Source organism: Vanacampus margaritifer, chromosome 2 (genome assembly GCF_051991255.1).
Source record: "Vanacampus margaritifer isolate UIUO_Vmar chromosome 2, RoL_Vmar_1.0, whole genome shotgun sequence".
In the NCBI taxonomy this organism is placed as follows: domain Eukaryota; kingdom Metazoa; phylum Chordata; class Actinopteri; order Syngnathiformes; family Syngnathidae; genus Vanacampus; species Vanacampus margaritifer.
The window spans coordinates 52,250,331-52,270,226 of NC_135433.1; the positions used below are offsets into that span (position 1 = coordinate 52,250,331).

At 41.8% G+C, this 19,896-nt stretch overlaps 1 protein-coding gene and 1 pseudogene across 1 annotated transcript; one reads left to right on the forward strand and one right to left on the reverse strand.

The window, feature by feature from the left end:
* The first annotated feature begins 2,711 nt into the window (after window positions 1-2,711).
* LOC144043110 (uncharacterized) lies at window positions 2,712-4,137 on the forward strand (annotated as a pseudogene).
* Window positions 4,138-16,898: 12,761 nt separating this feature from the next.
* Window positions 16,899-17,939, reverse strand: LOC144042967 (nanos homolog 3-like). The gene has a single exon (XM_077556113.1). It carries the CDS (start codon window positions 17,773-17,775, stop codon window positions 17,152-17,154), a length of 624 nt encoding a protein of 207 aa, XP_077412239.1. The 5' UTR covers window positions 17,776-17,939; the 3' UTR covers window positions 16,899-17,151.
* Between the last annotated feature and the right edge of the window lie 1,957 nt (window positions 17,940-19,896).

A 19,896-nucleotide genomic window follows, 5' to 3' on the forward strand; every position in this document is an offset into this window, starting at 1 on the left:
AACCCTAAGGTCCTGAAGAAGCCGACTGCGTCTTAGTTCAACTCATCACTATAGAACGGGCGTAAGACCCTCCTCCCGTCTCACCATGGCATTCAGACTCAGACTTGCAACAGCCTCTCTCCTGGTTTTGGTGTGTCTCTCCTGGTCATCTAGCTCACCAACACGACACTTTCGTCGATTCCTTCATGATCCTGCCCCGGCGGACATCTGGCACCCCATGGACAGGGGACATCCCTTAACTATCAACATGTGGTACACATATGCTTACTCCACTGCAAAATCTTTTAATAAATCAAATTGTTATGTATGCTCTTTATTGCCACATACTGCCAAACAACCTTCTCTCACTGCTAAAGGGATGTCTAAAGAGGGAGCCAAATGTTTCGCATCCATTTTATCTTGTGTTGCCTCGGATGCATTATTCCTCTTTTGCGAGCTTCATTGTTGCGTGCTTTTGCTTCTTGTTCTACTGATAAGATGATGATGTCCAATCTTTCCACACAACCCTTGCTTAATGTTGCACCAGCCGTTTGCGACGATGACGCCGCTGGTACCTTTCTTTAATTTTGTTAATTTCATGTGTCGTACTCTTTTGAGTCTGAAAGGGGGATTGAAGTGTGTCTTCTGCCCAGATTTAGTCATGACTGTATAACTTCCTCATTTCCTCAGTTGAGCTCTGTTCTGTGGCCGGATGTGTCCTTGAGTGATATCGCGTATCTCTGCACATCCGGCTCATCAGTTAACTTTGCTGAACTGTTTGCTGGAAACTTTGTGGTACCGCCCTTCAAGATAGGATAAGAATGTTGTAAGTCCTCTGTAACTTTGCACTTGTGATCTGCTACAGCAATTGTCTGTAACTCATTTGTGCCTGGAATATTCTGTAGAAATAAAAGCTTTGAAGGAACTGTTCATCGCCTCCAGCCTGTATTCGGATAACCAACATTCTCACTGCCCGATATTAAACGAACACGCGGCGGAAAAAGCATCCTCCAACACTGCGTAGGCGGCGGGGACACGGGGAAGCCGCCTTTTGACTGCCGGAAGAAGCAACACGCAGCTGGAGGGTCGCTTCTGCGATGGAGCTAGCTGCCGGCAAACTACAGCTCGACTCCGGTGGGAGCGGGACACTAGATTTTGCTAATGGCCTAGACTCAAGCCACGTCTATAACATCTCTTTTAATAGCTCTAACGTCATGTTTTTTTTGGGGTCTTTTATTGTTTTTTGCGCAGTTTCTTTTTTTTTTAGTTTGCAAAGCATGATGGCGACGTTGGCGTGCACACTATACCACTTCATTTTCAACTCGCATCACGTCGAGACTTATCGTGACTGACAGATACCGAAGTCAAGTGATTAAATGATCATTTCCAACATCGTATTTACAAAATAACTCTGGCCGTTTATTTCCCCGTTTTTGTTCTTTCTTTCTTTCTTTTTCTTTCTTTCTTTCTTTCTTTTTTTCTTTCTTTCTATCTTTCTTTCTTTCTTTCTTTCCCTCCCCTTCTGTCATGGGCCCCTGCGCTGTCTCTGAGCCCCGGTGCGACGCACCAGCTGCACCGTCAATATTTATGTCACTGTTTGTAATACTAAACATTATTAACTAGAATAGTGTGAAAGTCCATTGAAGTAATTGAAGCACAGCAAGAAGACGTCAGGGAAGTGGGCTATCAAGACCTACAATTTATGTAAACATTTCAGTATTTTTTTTGTAGACTTATCCCCCCTGGCTTGTTGTTTTATTTGTTTTCTTTTGTTATGTATATAGTCAACAATTTGTCTCAGTTATTGGTTTATCATTTTTAAGAATGACTATTGTATGTTTTGCAATGCCCCGGACTCTCCTCCCCCGGACCGGATGGGCGCTGTCGCTGCAGCTGGTGGTGGTAGTGGCCGCAGCAACAGCGGCGGCGGCCTCAGGTGTAGTAGTAGCGGCCCGTTTGCCGATTAGGCTCGTCCCACCTACCACTTCCCCTCCTTTCAAAGCCCGCGTTTTTACGTGTTAAAAAAACGGTGAGCTTGGGAATTTGGCCCATTAGCTCTTTGTCACGGCGCATTTTTTCCTTTTTAACCTTTTTTCGAGCGCTGCTCTAAAACTTTTTTTTCGGTGACATAGCTGTCTGTCCTTGCTCGCCATTAACTGTATTGATATCCCCTCCTGGCGGAGTGGGCGTGGTTAGTAAATTGATACAACAGCGAAGTGAGTGACAGAAAGTTGAACAAGTGGCACAATAGTATATGAAACTGTTAAGACCTCTGTTAGGCCCTCTCTTGAGACACACCATATTATGACCACAGCGATGCACAGAATCATCTGCGGCAGCAGGTTGGTCAACTCATTACATGCATGATTGACAGAAAAATCAACTAATTGTCTTCTTTCTCTCTTTTCTTTTTTTAATAATTATTCTGATATGTATGACTGTAGGCCCCTGGGCTCCAGCCCAGGTAAGCCCGTGCATTAAAGCAGCCTTGAGTATGCCTATTATAGTGGTGGTTGTGGTTTGCTGTGGTGCAGAATTGCTCTGCATTAAATGCTGTCTAATATTCTGACTTCCATATACAGTAGAGATAAATAATAATAATAATAATAATAATAAAAGTCTATACAACTCTTTTTAAATGGCAGCTTTCAGGACAATAATTATTTGTTTTTATTTATAGTCAAAACATTAATGACTTTGAAATTCCTTGTTTTGGACTATGCTAATTTTGCTATGCGAGGACATTGGAGGAGTTGCTACAGCAAGTGGCAGGCCTTCTTGAGTCCACCAATACGTTTCCCATCCCTCCATCACTGATCATCATGGACAGACTGGAGGACTTTCTGTGTGGACCTGCAGGTGACATCCACATGGGGCATCACCCCGGGGAGCAGTCCTGTGCTGCACACCTCTCAGCATTGTTGTGCAACACGGCGACTTTTCTCTCGGGCCTCCTTGAGCAGCAGACATCGAGCCCCGCCCCTTGTCGAGGCATCGCCTCTTATAAGCCAAAAGAGCCTAGTGGAGAATCCTCGGGTGTCTCGGATCAACTTCTTGACGCATTTGACCGCTACTTTCAAGTTCGATGTACTCTGGACAAAGACGGAAGCTACAAAGCTGCAGCAGCTGGGCTAAAGGAGGTGTGGCACGTTTACTTTTCTGGAACTGGTATCACCCTTGCACCAAAGACACTGAAGTCAGGCCAAGTTCACCACAGGATTGGGAGTTGTTAATGGTTTCATGGAGTTTCAGTTACTTTGAGTGCATTTGCAACATGATAGTCACTTTTTTTATGTTCAACTCTTAACCCCACTACCTTTGACAAATATACTTCTTAATTAAAAACATTTATACGGGGCTAGATGGGGCAGAATCTGATTATGCTCTACTGTAAATATCAAACTTGGAAACAACTATACTGATGCACAACCACCAATAGATGACATCATCGACTCATTTTATATGAAATAAACAGAGTTTGAGAGTCCAATGGTTGCATTTTGTGCAACCTACATTTTTCTACTGTGTACTGTAGTGACTGGGGAGGTGGATCCCGAAATCAGGGGCAACAGTGAAGGCGCAACAAAGATTCATTGCAGTCCAAATCGGGTAAATAACAAAAAAAGCTGGACCAAGCCAGGATACAAAAATGAAAAAATCACAAGGCGCTTGCAAGGCAAGGTAACAGAACACCACAAATAACAACTCGGGAACTATGAAGAAAAACACGAGAAAACTACAGCCAAAACACAAAACGACTTAGCAAAACTAAGACGAGAGTAGAGCAATACTATGGCAAAAAGGTCTATAAAAACACACTTGACTACGGCTATAAGCATAGATAAATAATCCAAAGTCATCTAGTCGGCGTCTGAGTCCTTATAAAGTCCTAATTAGCTGATGCGCAAAAAGAGCAGCACTGACAGCCCTGCACTATGACAGAAAGAGCCCATGTACCGGGGACCCAGCTTCCGGGAGTTGCCAGCCAGACACAAATCCCAAGCAGGCAGCCAGTCAGTCCTTCTCTCCAGGATCATAAGCAGGTGCAGGCCGCTGCCGGTATGCGATCTGACAGCGATCTGCGAGACAAGGCCGCCCTAGCCTCAGGTGGAGCTGGACGGAGGGAACGTCGACCAGGCCTTCCTGGGACGGGAATAGTGGGGGCTGGTAGCCGTATGCTGCGTAAAAGGGGGACTGACCTGTAGCTAACGAGACCAAGGTGTTGTGGGCGTACTCCACCCATGACAAAAAGGTGGACCATGATGATGGCTAGTCGAGAAACACGCACCACAGAGCTTCCAGGTCCTCGTTGACCCGCTCAGTCTGTCCATTGGACTGGGGATGGTAACCAGAGAAGAGGCTGGCCGTTGCCCCCATGGCCCAGCAAAACCGTCTCCACACTTGCGAGACGAACTGGTGTCCCGTGTTGGTCAAGCCGTCATTACTGGACAGAAGGCCATGCGATGATCCAGCCGCCCGCAGGAGAAGCACACTCCAGACTTGAGCCGCCGCTGTCTCTCCTCTGAACCCACTTTCAGTCGTGAAGGGTGTATGTTTAATAAATCCATACTTTTGCGTGTCCAATAAATCAAATGATGAGATAAGACATGAACAGAGTCCCTGCGCAGGATGATTTATTCCGGAGATCTACAGTCACATCATTGAATCAAACTCAAACAGTTTCAGATCAATAATGCCCCCCCTCCTTCGAAGAGCCAGCTTTTTATTACAATCAAGTCTAAAAGAAAAATACCTCTTCCTCCTCCTCTCATGAATAAGTAAATATGTTATATAAGAGACGAAAACAGATTACAAAAACAGAATTCTCAGTTGCACCTGTGTTCAAGACAAAATATACTTTCAGGGCACTTCTCGTACTTCTTCCCATAACAAAATCTCACAAACGAGTTGAACTGGACAGCTCCTAATGTAGTAGAGTTGTGGGAGTGCGCGCTCTCTCTCACGAAAGAATGTGTTTTCGCACAGAACACTGAGAAGGAACTTCTAGACCAAACAATGTGCACCAGCTTAGTTTAAGGTCAAATTATACTGAGCTCAAACACTATTTTACCTACTTCACATCTATAAAACATTTCAACATGGTTAATATATGAAATAAAGAATTAAAAATGTTAATAATGTATAACAGTCGCGAGAGTGCGGAACTCGATTGAGTAGTCCGCGACGGAATGTTTCCCCTGCACACAGTCTATCAGCTGCCCCCCCCCCAGCCTCCTTGCCTTTCACCGGGTGATCAAATACCTTACGTAATTCTTCCACAAAATGCTGGTAGGAGGCTCAGAGGTCAGGCCGTGCGTTGCTCATGGCCATAGCCCAAGCTGTCGCCGGACCAGTCGGGAGGCTAATAATAAACGCAACTATAGCAATATCACTAGCGTAAGGGGCTGCTGACAAAAAATAAGGAAGCAGTGATGTAAAAAAATATAAAAATAATAACTCTGCAGTTCCCCGGTTCTGCTGCGTAACGCAGAGGGTGGCAATATAGGTTCCCGGGGTGTAGCCCGGCAGCTACACCTGCGGTAGCCCCCTTTCTGATGTCCCCCTGTTCCATCCAGGAGCTCAGGTCCTTGAAATAGTGAGCCAGCATGTTGACCGCGTTGCGGAGCTCTGCGGGTGAGGTTTTATGTTGGCTCACCTGACGACCCTGACTGGCCAATGCGTGCCTAACCTCTTTGTCGCCCGCGGGATCCATGGTCGGATTATTTTGTCAGAGTCCAGTAGTGACCGGAGAGGTGGATCCCAAAATCAGGGGCAACAGTGAGGGCGTAGCAAAGATTTATTGCAGTCCAAATCGGGTAAATAACAAAAAATGCTGGACCAAGCCAGGATACAAAAATGGAAAAAACACAAGGCGCTTGCAAAAGGCAAGGTAACAGAACACCTTCCTTTTCTTCCTTTTACCGGGCGGGGTCACATGACTACAGGAAATGCGGGGGGGAAAAAGTGACTTCCATTTCAACACGTCTCAAAAAGCACCTCATGAGAGAGTAAATCTGAGTCTAATGGTAACGCATCTATTGAGGTCAATAGCGCCACCCAGCCTATCGAATTGTATTTACTAGCTACTCGCTCTGCATCAATTCATTATTCTGAAATGGATTTGCCTTGACTTGGTGAGCAGGGTGACCAATCAGGTGTTAGGACCTGCCCACCAAACTTTGATGGGTGAGTTTGACAGATAAAGTAAATTCATAAAACACTGCAACACAGTGACCATGAAATAATTAATTAAATAGATAAATAATTATATATATATATATTTACAAATAATCATAGGTACTGTCATTACTTAATGACACATTTAATAACACATTGATTTATTTAATTCCATATTAAATTAATAAATGAAATATTTAATGAATTAATGATACATGTATTTATTATTTAATGGTGTATTCATTTATTTAATTTTGGCACTTTTGGTCCTCCATAGAAACTTGCCTGTGTGCCCATCGCTCAATAAGAAAAAAATGGACACGATAGGTTTTTTGGACTCAATCATTTACTAGCGTGTTTGTTTACATACGTCAATATTTACTCGGGTTGCTTCATTGCCTCTTTCGTCAATCACTCCGTTGTTGTCGCACCCCCATTCCTTACCCTGACCTCAACCATAACCCAACTCAAACCTAAACTCTAAAACCAAGTTTTGACCCTCAAAAGAGTTCTGAACATGTGGGGACCACTAAAATGTCCCCACAATTTCAAGTCGGTCCCCACAATGGTAGTTAAACATGCAAAAACACGCGTGTATGGGCCCCACAATGTAGTAAAAAACAAAGGCGCGCACACACACACACACACACACTTCTCATCTCATTTAAAAACCTTTAATATTTTGTGTAGATCTGTGAAATAAGATTGACTTTTACAGGGGGAAAAAACACTTAGAGGCAGTAATGTAGCAAAATAGACTTTTCTTTAAAGGAGAAGTGAAGGAGCTTGATACTTTTACAAGGTACATTACAGATCTTCATGACTATGAAATTTCTGAAAAACAGTATGTGGTCTGCCTAGGACACAGCAATATTGGGGTGGGAAATTGGGGAATACTATAAAACATTTAATCTCCCTTGTTGTGTGTCCTCATGTGTGCAGTCAAAGTGGACCTAGCACAAACTGAACAACTAGAAGGGTTTTTCTCCTGTGTGTGTTTTCTTGTGCCTGATCACATCTTGCTTTCGAGAGAATTTCCTACCACAAACTGAGCAACTAAACGGTTTCTCTCCTGTGTGTGTGACCATGTGTGTGACCATGACATGCTTATAAGAGAATTTCTTACTACAAACTGGGCAACTAAAGGGTTTCGCTCCTGTGTGTGTTCTCATGTGGTCACGCAATTTCGATTTGTTTGTCCAACTTTTACCACACACTGAGCATGGAAAACCCTTTTTCCACATTTGTGTCATTTTCTTGTTGCCAGTTTTCTCATTTTCAGAGCATTACAACTGCTTGTTGTCACCTTCACAGTTGCTGTTGCTACTCAGACGTTCTTCCACGTCATCACTGTCAGACTGTGGAGCTAAGAGGCCATCTGGTGGTGGTCCTCCAAAGTGGCCTCCACTTGGGCTGTCATGATAAAGCTGTGACCACTCGGGTGGTTTGTCTTGGTCGTCTTCACTCTTCGCAGAGACACCAGACAGTGGAAATGTGCCCACTTCAGCCTCTTCCTCTTCAACATGGGGGAACTGCGGAGCTGCAGCTTCCACTTTAACATGGATGGGCTGTGGATCCTTTTGACCCAAAATGGAGCTCTCCCCCAGTGGCTCAAGGGGAAGTTCTTGACGACCAACCAGCTGCTGTACGTCTGCAGGGCACAAGTCAATTTTGTTATGACACATACATTCATACATGCATTCAACAATATTTTCCAACAAAAACAACATCATTGTGTGATGGAGTAGTCATTTTTCAGAGTAAAGATATTGGTAGAACAGCCCAAGCACATATTCAGACAGTTCATTAGACATTAGTTACTTGAGCCACAAAGAACGCTGGACCATTAAATTGTTTATTTATTTTTGGAAAAGACACCATTACATACATTTGTAAAAAAAAAAAAAAAAACATACAGGATGAAAGTGAACGGAGTGTTTATACTAACTGTGTGGACCCCGGAGAGGAGCTACAATACATAATTTACTTCTTTCTTTTTTTTTTAAGTATACACAAAATACCTTTACTAGCTGCTCAAACGGCTTGTACTTCCGTGTAATAATCATTTTAAGCAATGACGTCATTACCACAGCTCAAGCCGTGAAAATTACGGCTCTGGGAAATCTAATTTGTAGTTTTAAAATTCTGATAGACATAGTGTTAAAGCAAGGAGCAGCCCCTGTTCTTTTTGAGTGGGTTAAGGATTTAGGATTAGAGTTTTACATCACATCAACAGTACGCTCAGTTGAAGTCACTCCCCACCGGCAGGTTGGGTGCTTTATGACATCGAATGCAGAAGTGCTGCGTGCATACAGTACATTGTCTGATTTTTATTCCATTTGTGCCTTATAATGTCGACAGAAAGAATCCAAAGTTTGAACCTCCTCCTCTCTTTTGTTTTAAGGGAGGCACAGACCTGTAAATTGTTACATTAATGTATTCTGGGCCTGTCTTTCAGAATCTGCATTTACAAAGAGCGTAGGTGTTCTACTTCTACATATTTAAACCTTAAAAGGTGGATTTAAAAAAAATATATATATATATATATTTAACGCCACTAATGGTAAAAATCAGGTAAATTGAAGTGTTGTCACTAGAGAGGGTATGTGAATTGACACGGAATTACCCTTTTAACTCTTTGACTGCCAAAAACGTTAAATAACGTTTAGTAAAATCCTATGGAGGAGTGCCAAAGACGTTAAAATACGTTTTTTTCAAAACAGAGGTGAAACTAACCATTTTCTATTGTTGATTACTGAAAAACGGAATAAGGTAGAAACAAACTTTTTTTTCTGATGAAAGATGAGAGTTCAATCTTTCATTTGGTAGTATGTGTGTTTCCATAGTCCAAACACATAATTTTCTGTGGACCTTGAAAGATCAGTCAAAAATGCTTAAATCGGCTGGCACCCACGGCATCCCTTTTCTGAAAACGTCTGGCAGTCAAAGAGTTAAAATGTTTATTTTTTTGTAATTACTGTTGGTGAATATTGTCATTGCTGTCAAACTTCCGCTCCACACATCAGCCCAGTTATGAGAAATGAAGTGAAAAATGAGTGGGATGAATATTTACTTTGCAAGTCAATTTATAGTGCATGCCCCTAAATCTTTTACATGCGCTCCTAAAATGTCATGGTTAGGAGCTACTGCGCTCCTTTTCCAAAATGTGAGCTCTGAGATGGGTATGTCTTCATGCAGTCAGTACAAAATCACATAGCACACATTAAGTTATTTTAAATGACTACATTAATGTAAATAAATGTTGATAAATATTTTTTATAAATTGTGTTTTGCACAAAGGAGTGCTTACATTTCATTCTGACTTGAGATTTGCACAATAAAAGTTATAATAATTGTGTTTTATCACTATTTATTTGATGAATTTAGCTTATTGTAATATAATAAACTTAGTCAGAAATGATTCATTTATTATCAATAATTTAAAATACTTTTACATTTGTAAGTTTACATTGTGGTATGTACTGTTACGTGAAGGGATGCAATTGATATTGAGATATGAATTTTGAGCCATATCGCCCAGCCCGAACTCACGCTCAATACGTGAGTGATGGCCGCTCTGATTTAAGAGAGAAGTCACCATGGTCTATAAAAAGTTATACAGCAGAGGAAACATTACATCTGCATCAAAATATTGGCGAAAATGTAAGGATGCCTGAAGAACGAGTCTAAGCAAGAGCAGCCTCCCCTCGGCGAAGAAGAGCCGTGTTGCCCACTACACTGGAAGTGGCAACACAGTTCAAGGTATTACTAGCCTGTAGCAAAATATTGGCTACTGGATGTGATATTAGCATACCTGTCAACCTCTGCCGATAACTGCCCTTATAAATGATTATGATTCCCCTTACAAACCCCAAAAAAACCTTACAAACACCGTACGACGCATGTTTACTCGCGGTAACCAGACAGTGTAATAGAAATAACAAAGGTAATTTGCATACAAAGTCTTTTATTCAATTTAAAAAGTTTACAATGCAATAAACTGTGCCTTCAGTGCTTCCTATTGTAAGCCAATGTGCATGATTTAGCAGACTTTATCTGCTCTAATGAGGGTCTCACTTGTGAGCAACAGTTGTCACAGTTCAATTTCATCTGTAATAAAGAAGTAAGAGTGTCTGTTCCCATTGTCTTTCTGTACTCTGTATGAATTTTCCTCATATGGCTGAAAACCCGCTCGCTATCAGCATTACTGTGAGGAAGGCTGAGTAAAATTAGATACATCTTTCTCATCAGTGGAAAGCGATCCAGCCCCAAACCAGTTTTCATTTTGAACACATGAGGCCAAAATGTCTCTGGACGAATTGGTTGTCCATCCTGACTTTTCTGAGGGAGAAGATCATCAGGTATTAGTTGATAGTCTTCCCATTCATCTTTTAATTGTTCCTGATCAAAGTCTGGTGTAAACCTGTTTGCAAGCTTAACAATACTTGTGTAATCCAACATCTCTCTCTTTCTTGGGTCCAACACCACCAAGTCACTCAGTATTGTATTCTCAAATGGAATTTTTTGTATCATTTTAGTTACAACAGCCTCGTAGAAGGAGCGAACAGAGGAAAAAAAAGTTGCTTGCATGGCTGGTGTGATGCTTTGCCTGATTTCATCCTCCTCATTGGTGTCTTGGTCTCCTTAACAATCATCGTAGCCTTGGTCCTCCGACATGCAAACTCCTGCAAAAATATAATATTAAAATATAAAATTTTAATTTTTGACACGGTGCCATAAATGCTGATTCATTGTAGATATGAATGATAATAATAATAAATTACCTTAGCTGTCTGTGAATCCGGAAACATAACTTTCACCAAATCCGAGAAGTGGTCCGCAGCTGTGAAAGCAATGTTGTGCTCAGCAAGAAAATGGCAGAAGAGAATTTCCGCATTTGTCGTTTTGTGGGATGCTGCAGGATTTGCGGTAGAGACGAAGTGCTTGGTTAATGGGACATGTGAATTGGTTTTTTTCACATTCTCCACGTGTCCGGCAGTTTTAAAGTGGCTCTTCAGATCGTAAAATCCACTCGCAGCAACTTTCACGTCTTTATTGCAAGGGACACAGAATGAGAATTGAGTGCCTCTTAACGATGCTTTAATCCAGCCAGCATATTCACCTTGAAGTAACTCCCATTCTTTCTGGTGTCGACCCGATACTTGAGTTCTTCGTTTCTTACTAGGTGGCTCCTCCATGCTTGCTTCCACGATATTTACTCTATGTATATCTACGCATGCGCATGTCAGCGCATTTTTTTTTCCCCGTACAAAAGTCGGTGTACGGCGTACATGATTTGAAATGGTAAAAAAACGTATAAAATACGTATAAAACGTACAAGTTGACAGGTATGTAATTAGGGTCATCACATTTTTGGCTGTACAAAAAGATAACTTACATTAAAAGATAATTTACAACAGAATTTTAATAAATTCAATACCTCATTGCCAGACTTAAGGCCACAATTTTAGGTCGTAGTTCTACAATTTATATTTCTTTTTAATAAAACTCAACATGTGGACTTCCAGTTGCTCCAGTTGCTGTCCCGCTGCGCCATCTATGGCCGATCTGCCGCGCATTACACTTTCCAGGAACGTGTTCCGAATCTGAAGTAAATACAAATATGTACCCAGTACCACCCACGCTCTTCAACAAGAAGTACACATATTTCTCTTGTGTAAAAAATAAAAAAAAATAAAAACTCAAAGCAGAAGTACCGATTCATTCCCCGTCCGTCCGTAAAAATAAATAAATACAAAATACTAGCTGAAATTCAAATATTTACTTTCGTAAAAAAGGGAAACAAAAAAAAAATGTATAGACACAGAAGAACAATGTTTTAAGAACTGTTTTAGGAACAGGTGTATAAACAAGAGTTAACCTTGCCAGTGTCAGCAAGTAATCATATGCTATACTTACATTATTCAAATCGTAACAGCTCTAGTTTTGGGTTCATTAGTAATATGTTACAATAATTTAATTTGGGTAAGACATAACCCACAATTTAATGATGTGAGTTACTGATTGCAGTTATTGCCTCTCAAACTCCGCCAATTCTTCCACTCTTTTCACGATCGGTATTCCCTTCTCAAAAGATGAGTCTTTCTTTTGTTTGGATGAAGATCCGACAGTCTTTTGTCCATGTGTTCTCGATAAATCCATTTTTTTCGCAATTGTTGCGCCCTTCTGGCAATGTCTGCATTTTTTGTTTACCTTTAAGTTTGTAGCTATATCTCTCAATAAGGGCAATCTTTTTCTTCCTGTCAAAAAAACCTGATCAGAACTGACGGTGGTCAACAACTATTGAAAACAACTAAATAAGGAATGCAATGAGAGACTGTAACAATAATCATGATTTGTTAAAACATGATTACGTAATCACAGAAGCTCCGATGTAAATGGTCAAGGAACTGAGCGATAAAAGAAAAAGCAGGTCTTCAAAGCACCCACTCTTCCCCCACTTATGTCTAATCCAGGGGTGTCAAACTCATATTAGCTCAGGGGCCATGGAGGAAAATATATTACCAAGTGGGCCAGATCGGTAAAATCATAGTATATAATTTTAACACAATTAGCATCAATTATACCCAGATTTTCACTATTTCACTACACCTAAATTACGGGGCTCAACTGTAATTATATTGTTCCAAAAAATAACACAAATGCAAATGGAACGCGGCAAAACTTTTCCTCTATTAGTTCAGGACATGTTATAGCTACCCGTTTTGCATATATATTGTTCGCAGAATGCATTGTGTGGGGCAGTTAATTTATATGTTTTGTTTGGGGCCAGCTGATTATTTGGTCCGACATTGCTTATTTTTTCTTTACTTTCCAAAATCATCTTGCGGGCCGGATTAAACCCCTTTGCGGGACTGATCCGGCCCACGGGCCGTATGTTTGACACCCCTGTGGCCTGGTCTAATCTGTCCGTATATATGTATAGTATATACTGTACAGCAGTTTGCTCACGGGATGGGAGTGGTGAAATGGCCACCCTGTGGCTTCAACGGATTGGACGGGCGTGTATGGACTACGACCAATCCAGTTATACGTACAGATCAGTGATTCAGTCCATTAGTGTAGTTTTTTAACACCACCTTTATAAACGTCTGTCAATGTTAAGTGGAAGCTTGTTCTTTTTGAGTGGGTTAAAGACTTTGGGTTTGGATTTTACATCACATCAACAACGTCTGTAAATGTTTAGAGGAACTTTAGTGAACAGACCATCCATGCGTCTGACGACTTGAGTCTTGCAAACAGCTTCCACTTGTCGATGTCGCTTGGTTAAGGAGCCACAACATTGACAATAAGATTTGGGATTGGAAAAAAAAATGTCATTGTGGAAAAAGCTGCATTGACATTGAAACAAGAATTGGCATTGTGAAAGGTTGCATTGAAAAATAAAATACAGACATTAAAAAAACAATTTTCTTTAAGTATATATTTTTTGTATTATGATGTCTTTTCTCATACCAATCTGTAGATTTTTTTTTGGGGGGGTGTCACAGGTTTTCAGTTTCACTTCTCTTTTTTTCACTTTTAACTCTTTCACTGCCACTGACGTTAAAAGACGTCAAGTAAAAACCTACGGAGGGCCGCCAATGACGTTAAAAGACGTCATCCAATTTTTTAAAAAACATTTTTGAAACGGGTGGAGGAAAGCCTTCCCCAGCTGTGTTGAAAGTTTCAAGCAGGTCTAGTGAGCCTAATGGCTATTTTTGGCCCCTAGATGGCAGCAATGACTCTCTTTTGACAAGATTGGGTAGGCGTCAGCAGAAGACGTGAGGCGGGGCTAGAGTGTTGAGGGGACAATGGCTGAAGAAGCCATAATGGCGACCGGTTTGCAAGCAGCTCACGGTCGAGCCATTTTTTTCAAAGACGAAAAGCATCGACCAACGCTATAAAGAGCACATTGATGACGACGATGATCATCATCGATGATGATGATGGTGACTCCGAGGTTGATGGCGAAGTTGGAAGCGATGACGCGGCGGCTATGACGACGTCATTAAAGGTTCACGGGCTAGCTATGCCAACACCGGAAAACGCGGAGCACAACCGAGCACGCTCAGGCGGACGTTCAATCGGACGATGAAGAGTGCCCCGAGTCCAATGCATATTCATCGGAGGAGTGGGTACAGTCTGCTACTTGCTATTCCCCGGAAAAAAAGGCCGTCTGCACGCGAAACGGACAATGGAAAGTGAAAGTAATCTGTTGTGCAAACCCTGCTCCCTCTCCTTGCACGTAGGAGAGCGTTACAAAAAGAAAAACTGTATTTGAAACATCCACACAATTGTAAATAGTACCACGGTTGCACACATTTGTAAATAGTTTGCCAAATTGTTTTGTCAAATTGTTGAATGGAAATAAACGTATTTTGCAAACTAAAAACACTTTTTCATTGTTGGTGGTAACTGTTTTACAGAAGTAAAGCACTATTTAGGTGTTTGTGGCATCATTCATGGACAAAAAGAAGTGTACAATTCACTAGAGTGCATGAAATAACATCGTTTCACAAAAAGCTATTTTTCTCCGCTTTTTGTTTCAAAACAGAGCATTTCGGTGAAAGTAACCATTTTCTATTGTTGATTACTGAAGAACGGAATAAGGTAGAAACAAACTTTTTTTCTGATGAAAGATGAGAGTTCAATCTTTCATTTGGTAGTATGCGTGTTTCCATAGTCCAAACACAAAATCTTCTGTGGACCTTGAAAGATCAGTCAAAATGCTTAAATCGGCTGGCACTGACGGCATCCCTTTTCTGAAAACGTCTGGCAGTCAAAGAGTTAAGCAAGGGTTGTGTGGGAAAGATTGGACATTATCATCTTATCAGTAGAATAAGAAGCAAAAGCACACAACAATGAAACATCCCTTTAGCAGTGAGAGAAGGTTGTTTAGCAGTATGTGGCATTAAAGAACTATTTGATTCATTAAAAGATTTTGCAGTGGAGTAAGCATATGTGTACCACATGTTGATAGTTAAGGGATGCCCCCTGTCCATGGGGTGCCAGGGAGTTTGTGGAGAATCAATACTTCGCTTAGTACGATGTGTTGTGGTTATGTTCAAGGTTGTACTGAGGGGCTTCCAGAGATACCAGATTGGCATAAAAGTCAATATGTGAAAGAGTTAACATATTGGCAGTGTTTTAACGTGTGGGGCAGGGTTGGGGAAGGTGTTCTCACGCTCAAAGCCCCGCCCCCAACCCAGTCCCCACGTTAAAACACTGCCAATAAGTTGAAAATGGAAAAAGAAAGTGAAACTGAAAACCTGAGTTGAAACTGAAAACATGTGACACTCGAAAAAAAGAGTGTAAAAAAAATCTGCAGATTGGCATTGAAAAAGACATCATAATACAAAAAATATGCTTAAAGAAAAAATTGGTTTTTTTTTTGTCTATACTGTATTTTATTTTTCAATGCAACCTTTTACAATGCCAATACTTGTTTCAATGTCAAGTTAACAACAATGGTGGGTACACTGTGAAAACCGTTGGGTCAAAAATAACCCAATTATGGATAAAAAATGAACCGATCCACTTAATGGGTCAATTTGATCAAACAAAGCATACAAAATGTCTATGTTTTTTTGACCCAAGTAAAGGCTCTGACCAATATTTACGAGTTGTTTTACACTAAAAGACCCATTTCTTGACTCATAGTTAAGTCAAATAGACCCAAGTAGAGGATCGGTCCATTTTTGACCCATAGTTGGATTATTTTTGACCCATCTGTTTTTAGAGTGTAAACCACAACCAAAAATGTCAAAGTCTCAATAACTGGTCATGTGCCCTTGAGCATCAATTACAGCTTGACATCTCATGCTGTTCACAAGTCGACTCATTGTCGGCTGAGGTATGGCGTCCTACACGACGACTCAGCTGATCCCACAGGTTTTCAATAGGATTCAGGTCTGGAGAAAGTGGCATTTGAGATACACCAGTCTCCAACTGCCGTTCCCTGATGATGATGCTAGCATGCTGTGATAATATCTACAAAATCTGCCAAATAACGGCATTTGTTTTGCTTGAGTTTTCGGCACTCTATGACCTTGGCTTTTGTTTACTGTGAGTAAGACTACTGTAAAATAAAAACGGAGCAACCAATTTACTGACCGCAGGTGCAGCGGCGAGCAACCTGGCTTCAAATGAGGGCGCATCTCGTAGTATGACGTCATATTCGAGGATGTCGTGACCAAAGATATTGTGATAAAAATTTAATTTATGTAAATTATGTGAATTTTAGTTTTGAAAGGCAACAAAAGTAACCTGTCCCCCCCAACAAAAAGACAAAGAGGCACTTTGGGCATCAGTGCCAAAAGGGCAAGTGCCCTTTTGTACACATACAATGGAGAGATTATAAGGGACATTTATAATAACATTTTGAATTTATTGACTCATCGGCAGCAGAGGTGGCAAGTGGGGTCGTACAGGTGGCAGCTGCCACTCATTGCTACCCCACAAAACCGCGTATGCGTTGTTAACAGCATTCAAAGCACATTTGCATACAAACACCGTAGCAATATTTTTGGTGTAACATATCAAATCACACAGATACAATAAACCAAAAATAATGGTACCGTATTTGTACACCCTCACAGTGTCTGATAATGATTCAAACGTGTGTTTTTTAAATGCTGTATACATTTACATGAAAACTTTCATTGTTAAGTCAAGCTGGGTTCATTAGTTATTGACAAATTATTTCACATCAGAAGCAAAAGATCAAGCAACACAAAGTGTAGGTTTTACAATCAGTTTTAATTGGGTGCCGTTAAACATGAACACACACTTTTTCCTCCAAGAACGGAGAGGAGCTTTAACTTTTTCAGGTCACATGCATCATCCTGAAAAGAAGCTTGCACACCACAAAACAAGAACAAGGAAGGAACGAGCCGACCACGTCTTCATGTATCAAAAGTTTAAAACAGAAAACACACACACACACACACACATGAATGTTGGGGGGAAAACGCACGCAGATGACAGTCAAAGTCAAATGTTAGCCGATCTTCGACGTCTGGATTGAACGTAAACGGAGCTGTACTCGCGGTCAATTCGGGGACAGAATCTCTTGGTGTGGGCTCTGGCGCCTGTGGCGCCGCACAGTGGACACACATACTGGCGCAGAATGGGGCAAAGAATCTCGCCAGCAAGATTCTTCAGCCAGTGAGAACTGTAGACCAGTTCACTCTCCCCGTTTTGCTTACAAAAACTGCACTGGCTCATGCTCATACCTGCATGAGACAGAGGCTCGGGTCTCTGCTGACGTGCGCTCTTCATGCGATGCCGCGGACCGCTGCTCCCTCCTCCCAAGTCAGAAACAGTCAACTGGCCGTCAACTGACTGTTGCGTGGAGAAGGAGAAGCCTCGGTTTGGACCTTCAGCACCAGTAGCTGCAGCAGCTGCAGCACCTTTGGCCTCGGACTCGCTTCTTTCTGCTAGTGCGTCCATGCGCAGAGACGCCAAAGCCTCGGTGACGTCATCGTCGGAGTGTCGAACTTTGGACGCCGCTGGGCGAGACTGCATGGAGGTTTTCACATCCAGGATTCGACGCATTGCATCCGACAGACCCATGTAATCTTTCCAAGGCTGGAAACATTTGCTGTTAGACTCCATGATAGTCTTCCAAACCAAATAACTTAAGTTGTGGCGTTTTCAGACACAACGGCTCCCTTGTTAGTCGCAAAGCAAGTGGCTGTGGATTTTGCCCTGCCCCTCTGACGGCGCGGTGTCTGCTGCCGGGCTTTGATTAGTTAATTGAAGACACGCGCGACTCGCGCAAAGCGCACCACAGACACGCGCTGAAAGAAAAACAAAGGGGGTTGGCTAAGCCCCGCCCAACTTTCGAAGCAACCCTGATGCTGATGTGACCTGGGTCATTCCAGAATTGGAGCACATTTTCTGCACTCACTCACTGACATCAAATCATCCATGCACAAAATTCGCAAACATGCGCAAGTGCAATTTTTTAGCTGTACTGAGACTATAAATGGGAACTAAATTACTTTTTTTTTTTCATTGGCTATGAATCCAATACACAGTGGAACATTTTTTATTTCCCTCACAGGACAGATTACAGAAGTGTGGAACTGCCAATGTGGAGTAAACATATTTGACTGGCAAATAACAAAAGTTTAAATGTACTTGTATGCTAAAAGCTAAAAACGGAGCATTTTTCACCATAATGCCACAGGGCAGACGTGTGTTTAACCGATTTTTTTGGGGGGGGGGGGGGGTCAAGGCCAAAAAAGCCTACTGGATGCCCATGATCTTCGGGGCCTTGCACCGCAAACAGGAATGCTTACTGTAAGGGAAATCACAGAAAGGGCTCAGCAATACTTCCTGAAAACATTGTGGGTGAACATAATCCACCGAGCCAGCCGCCGTTGCCAGATGAAACTCTACAGTACAAAGAAGAAGCCATTTCTAAAGCAGGCCAAAAAGCGCAGACGTTTCTCTGGGCCAGGGGTTATTTAAAATGGAGTGTGGCAAAGTGGAAACCTGTTTTGTGGCCAGACGAATCACGATTCGAAGATCTTTGTGGAGAACTGGGGCGCTATATCATACTGACTAAAGAGGACAAAGACAACCCAAGTTGTTATCAGCACTCAGTTTATAAGCCTGCATCTGTGATGATATAGGGTTGCATGAGTGCGTGTGGCATGGGCAGCTTCCACATCTGGAAAGGCATCGTCAGTGCAGAAAGGTATATTCAGATTGGAGAACAACATATGCTCCCATCCAGGCATGATCACTTTCAGAGAAGATCTTGCATTTCTCAACACGATAATGCCAGACCAACAGCAACACCAATTACAACTTCTTGGCTGCGTAGGAAAAGGATCCGGGTATTGAAATGGCCAGCCTGCAGTCCACTTCTTTCACTTCTAGAGCACATTTGGCGCACGATGAAGGGGAGGGTGCAACAAAGAAAGCCCATTGAACAATTCGAGAGGCGCGTGTTAGACAAGAATGGGACAGCATTCCTATTTCGAAACTTGTCTCCTCGATCCCCAGACGTTTGCAGACTGTTGTAAGAAGAAGAGGGGATGCCTCACAGTGGTGAAAATGGCCTTGTCCAAACTTTTTTTTAGATTTGTTGACACCATGGAATTTAAAATCAACATAGTTTGCCCTTAAAGTGATACATTTTCTCAGTTAAACGTTTGACCTGTTCTCTATGTTCTATTCTGAATAAAATATGAAAATTTGGCACTTCCACATAATTGCATTCGGTTTTTATTCACAATTTGCATAGTGTCCCAACGTTTTGGGAATTGGGTTTGTAGTATGTTTGTTTACATGTTTAAGCAAGGAGTTTTTGCCACAGTCGGTGCAGACAAAAAGTTTCTCTCCAGCATGTGCCCTCGTGTGGCATGTTGAATATGACTTTTGAGAGAAGCACAGAAATTGTGCAAAGATGGAGGTTGAGCTGCATCATGGATCAGCACTTAAGCCCCTTCCTCTTTGCCATCTTGATGGATATAGGGCCTATATCCCTTCAGATGACATTGTGAAGGCTCAAGACTAACTTTAACTCTGTGCACAATGGCCCCTAACCCGAACCTTTAGGGGCACACACTATAAATTAATTTGCAAAAATATTCATCCCACTCATTTTCACTATATTACTTATCAATGGGATGAAGTGTGGAAAACAAGTATGCCAGCCAACAATGATTAAAGAATAGTCATATTTAAAAAATCGCCAACTTACTGGTTGCACTGGCGCGAATA

Bases quoted from the DNA above. Each gene is read 5' to 3' on its own strand.
- LOC144042967 (XM_077556113.1), bottom strand. From the start codon at position 17,775: ATGGAGTCTAACAGCAAATGTTTCCAGCCTTGGAAAGATTACATGGGT.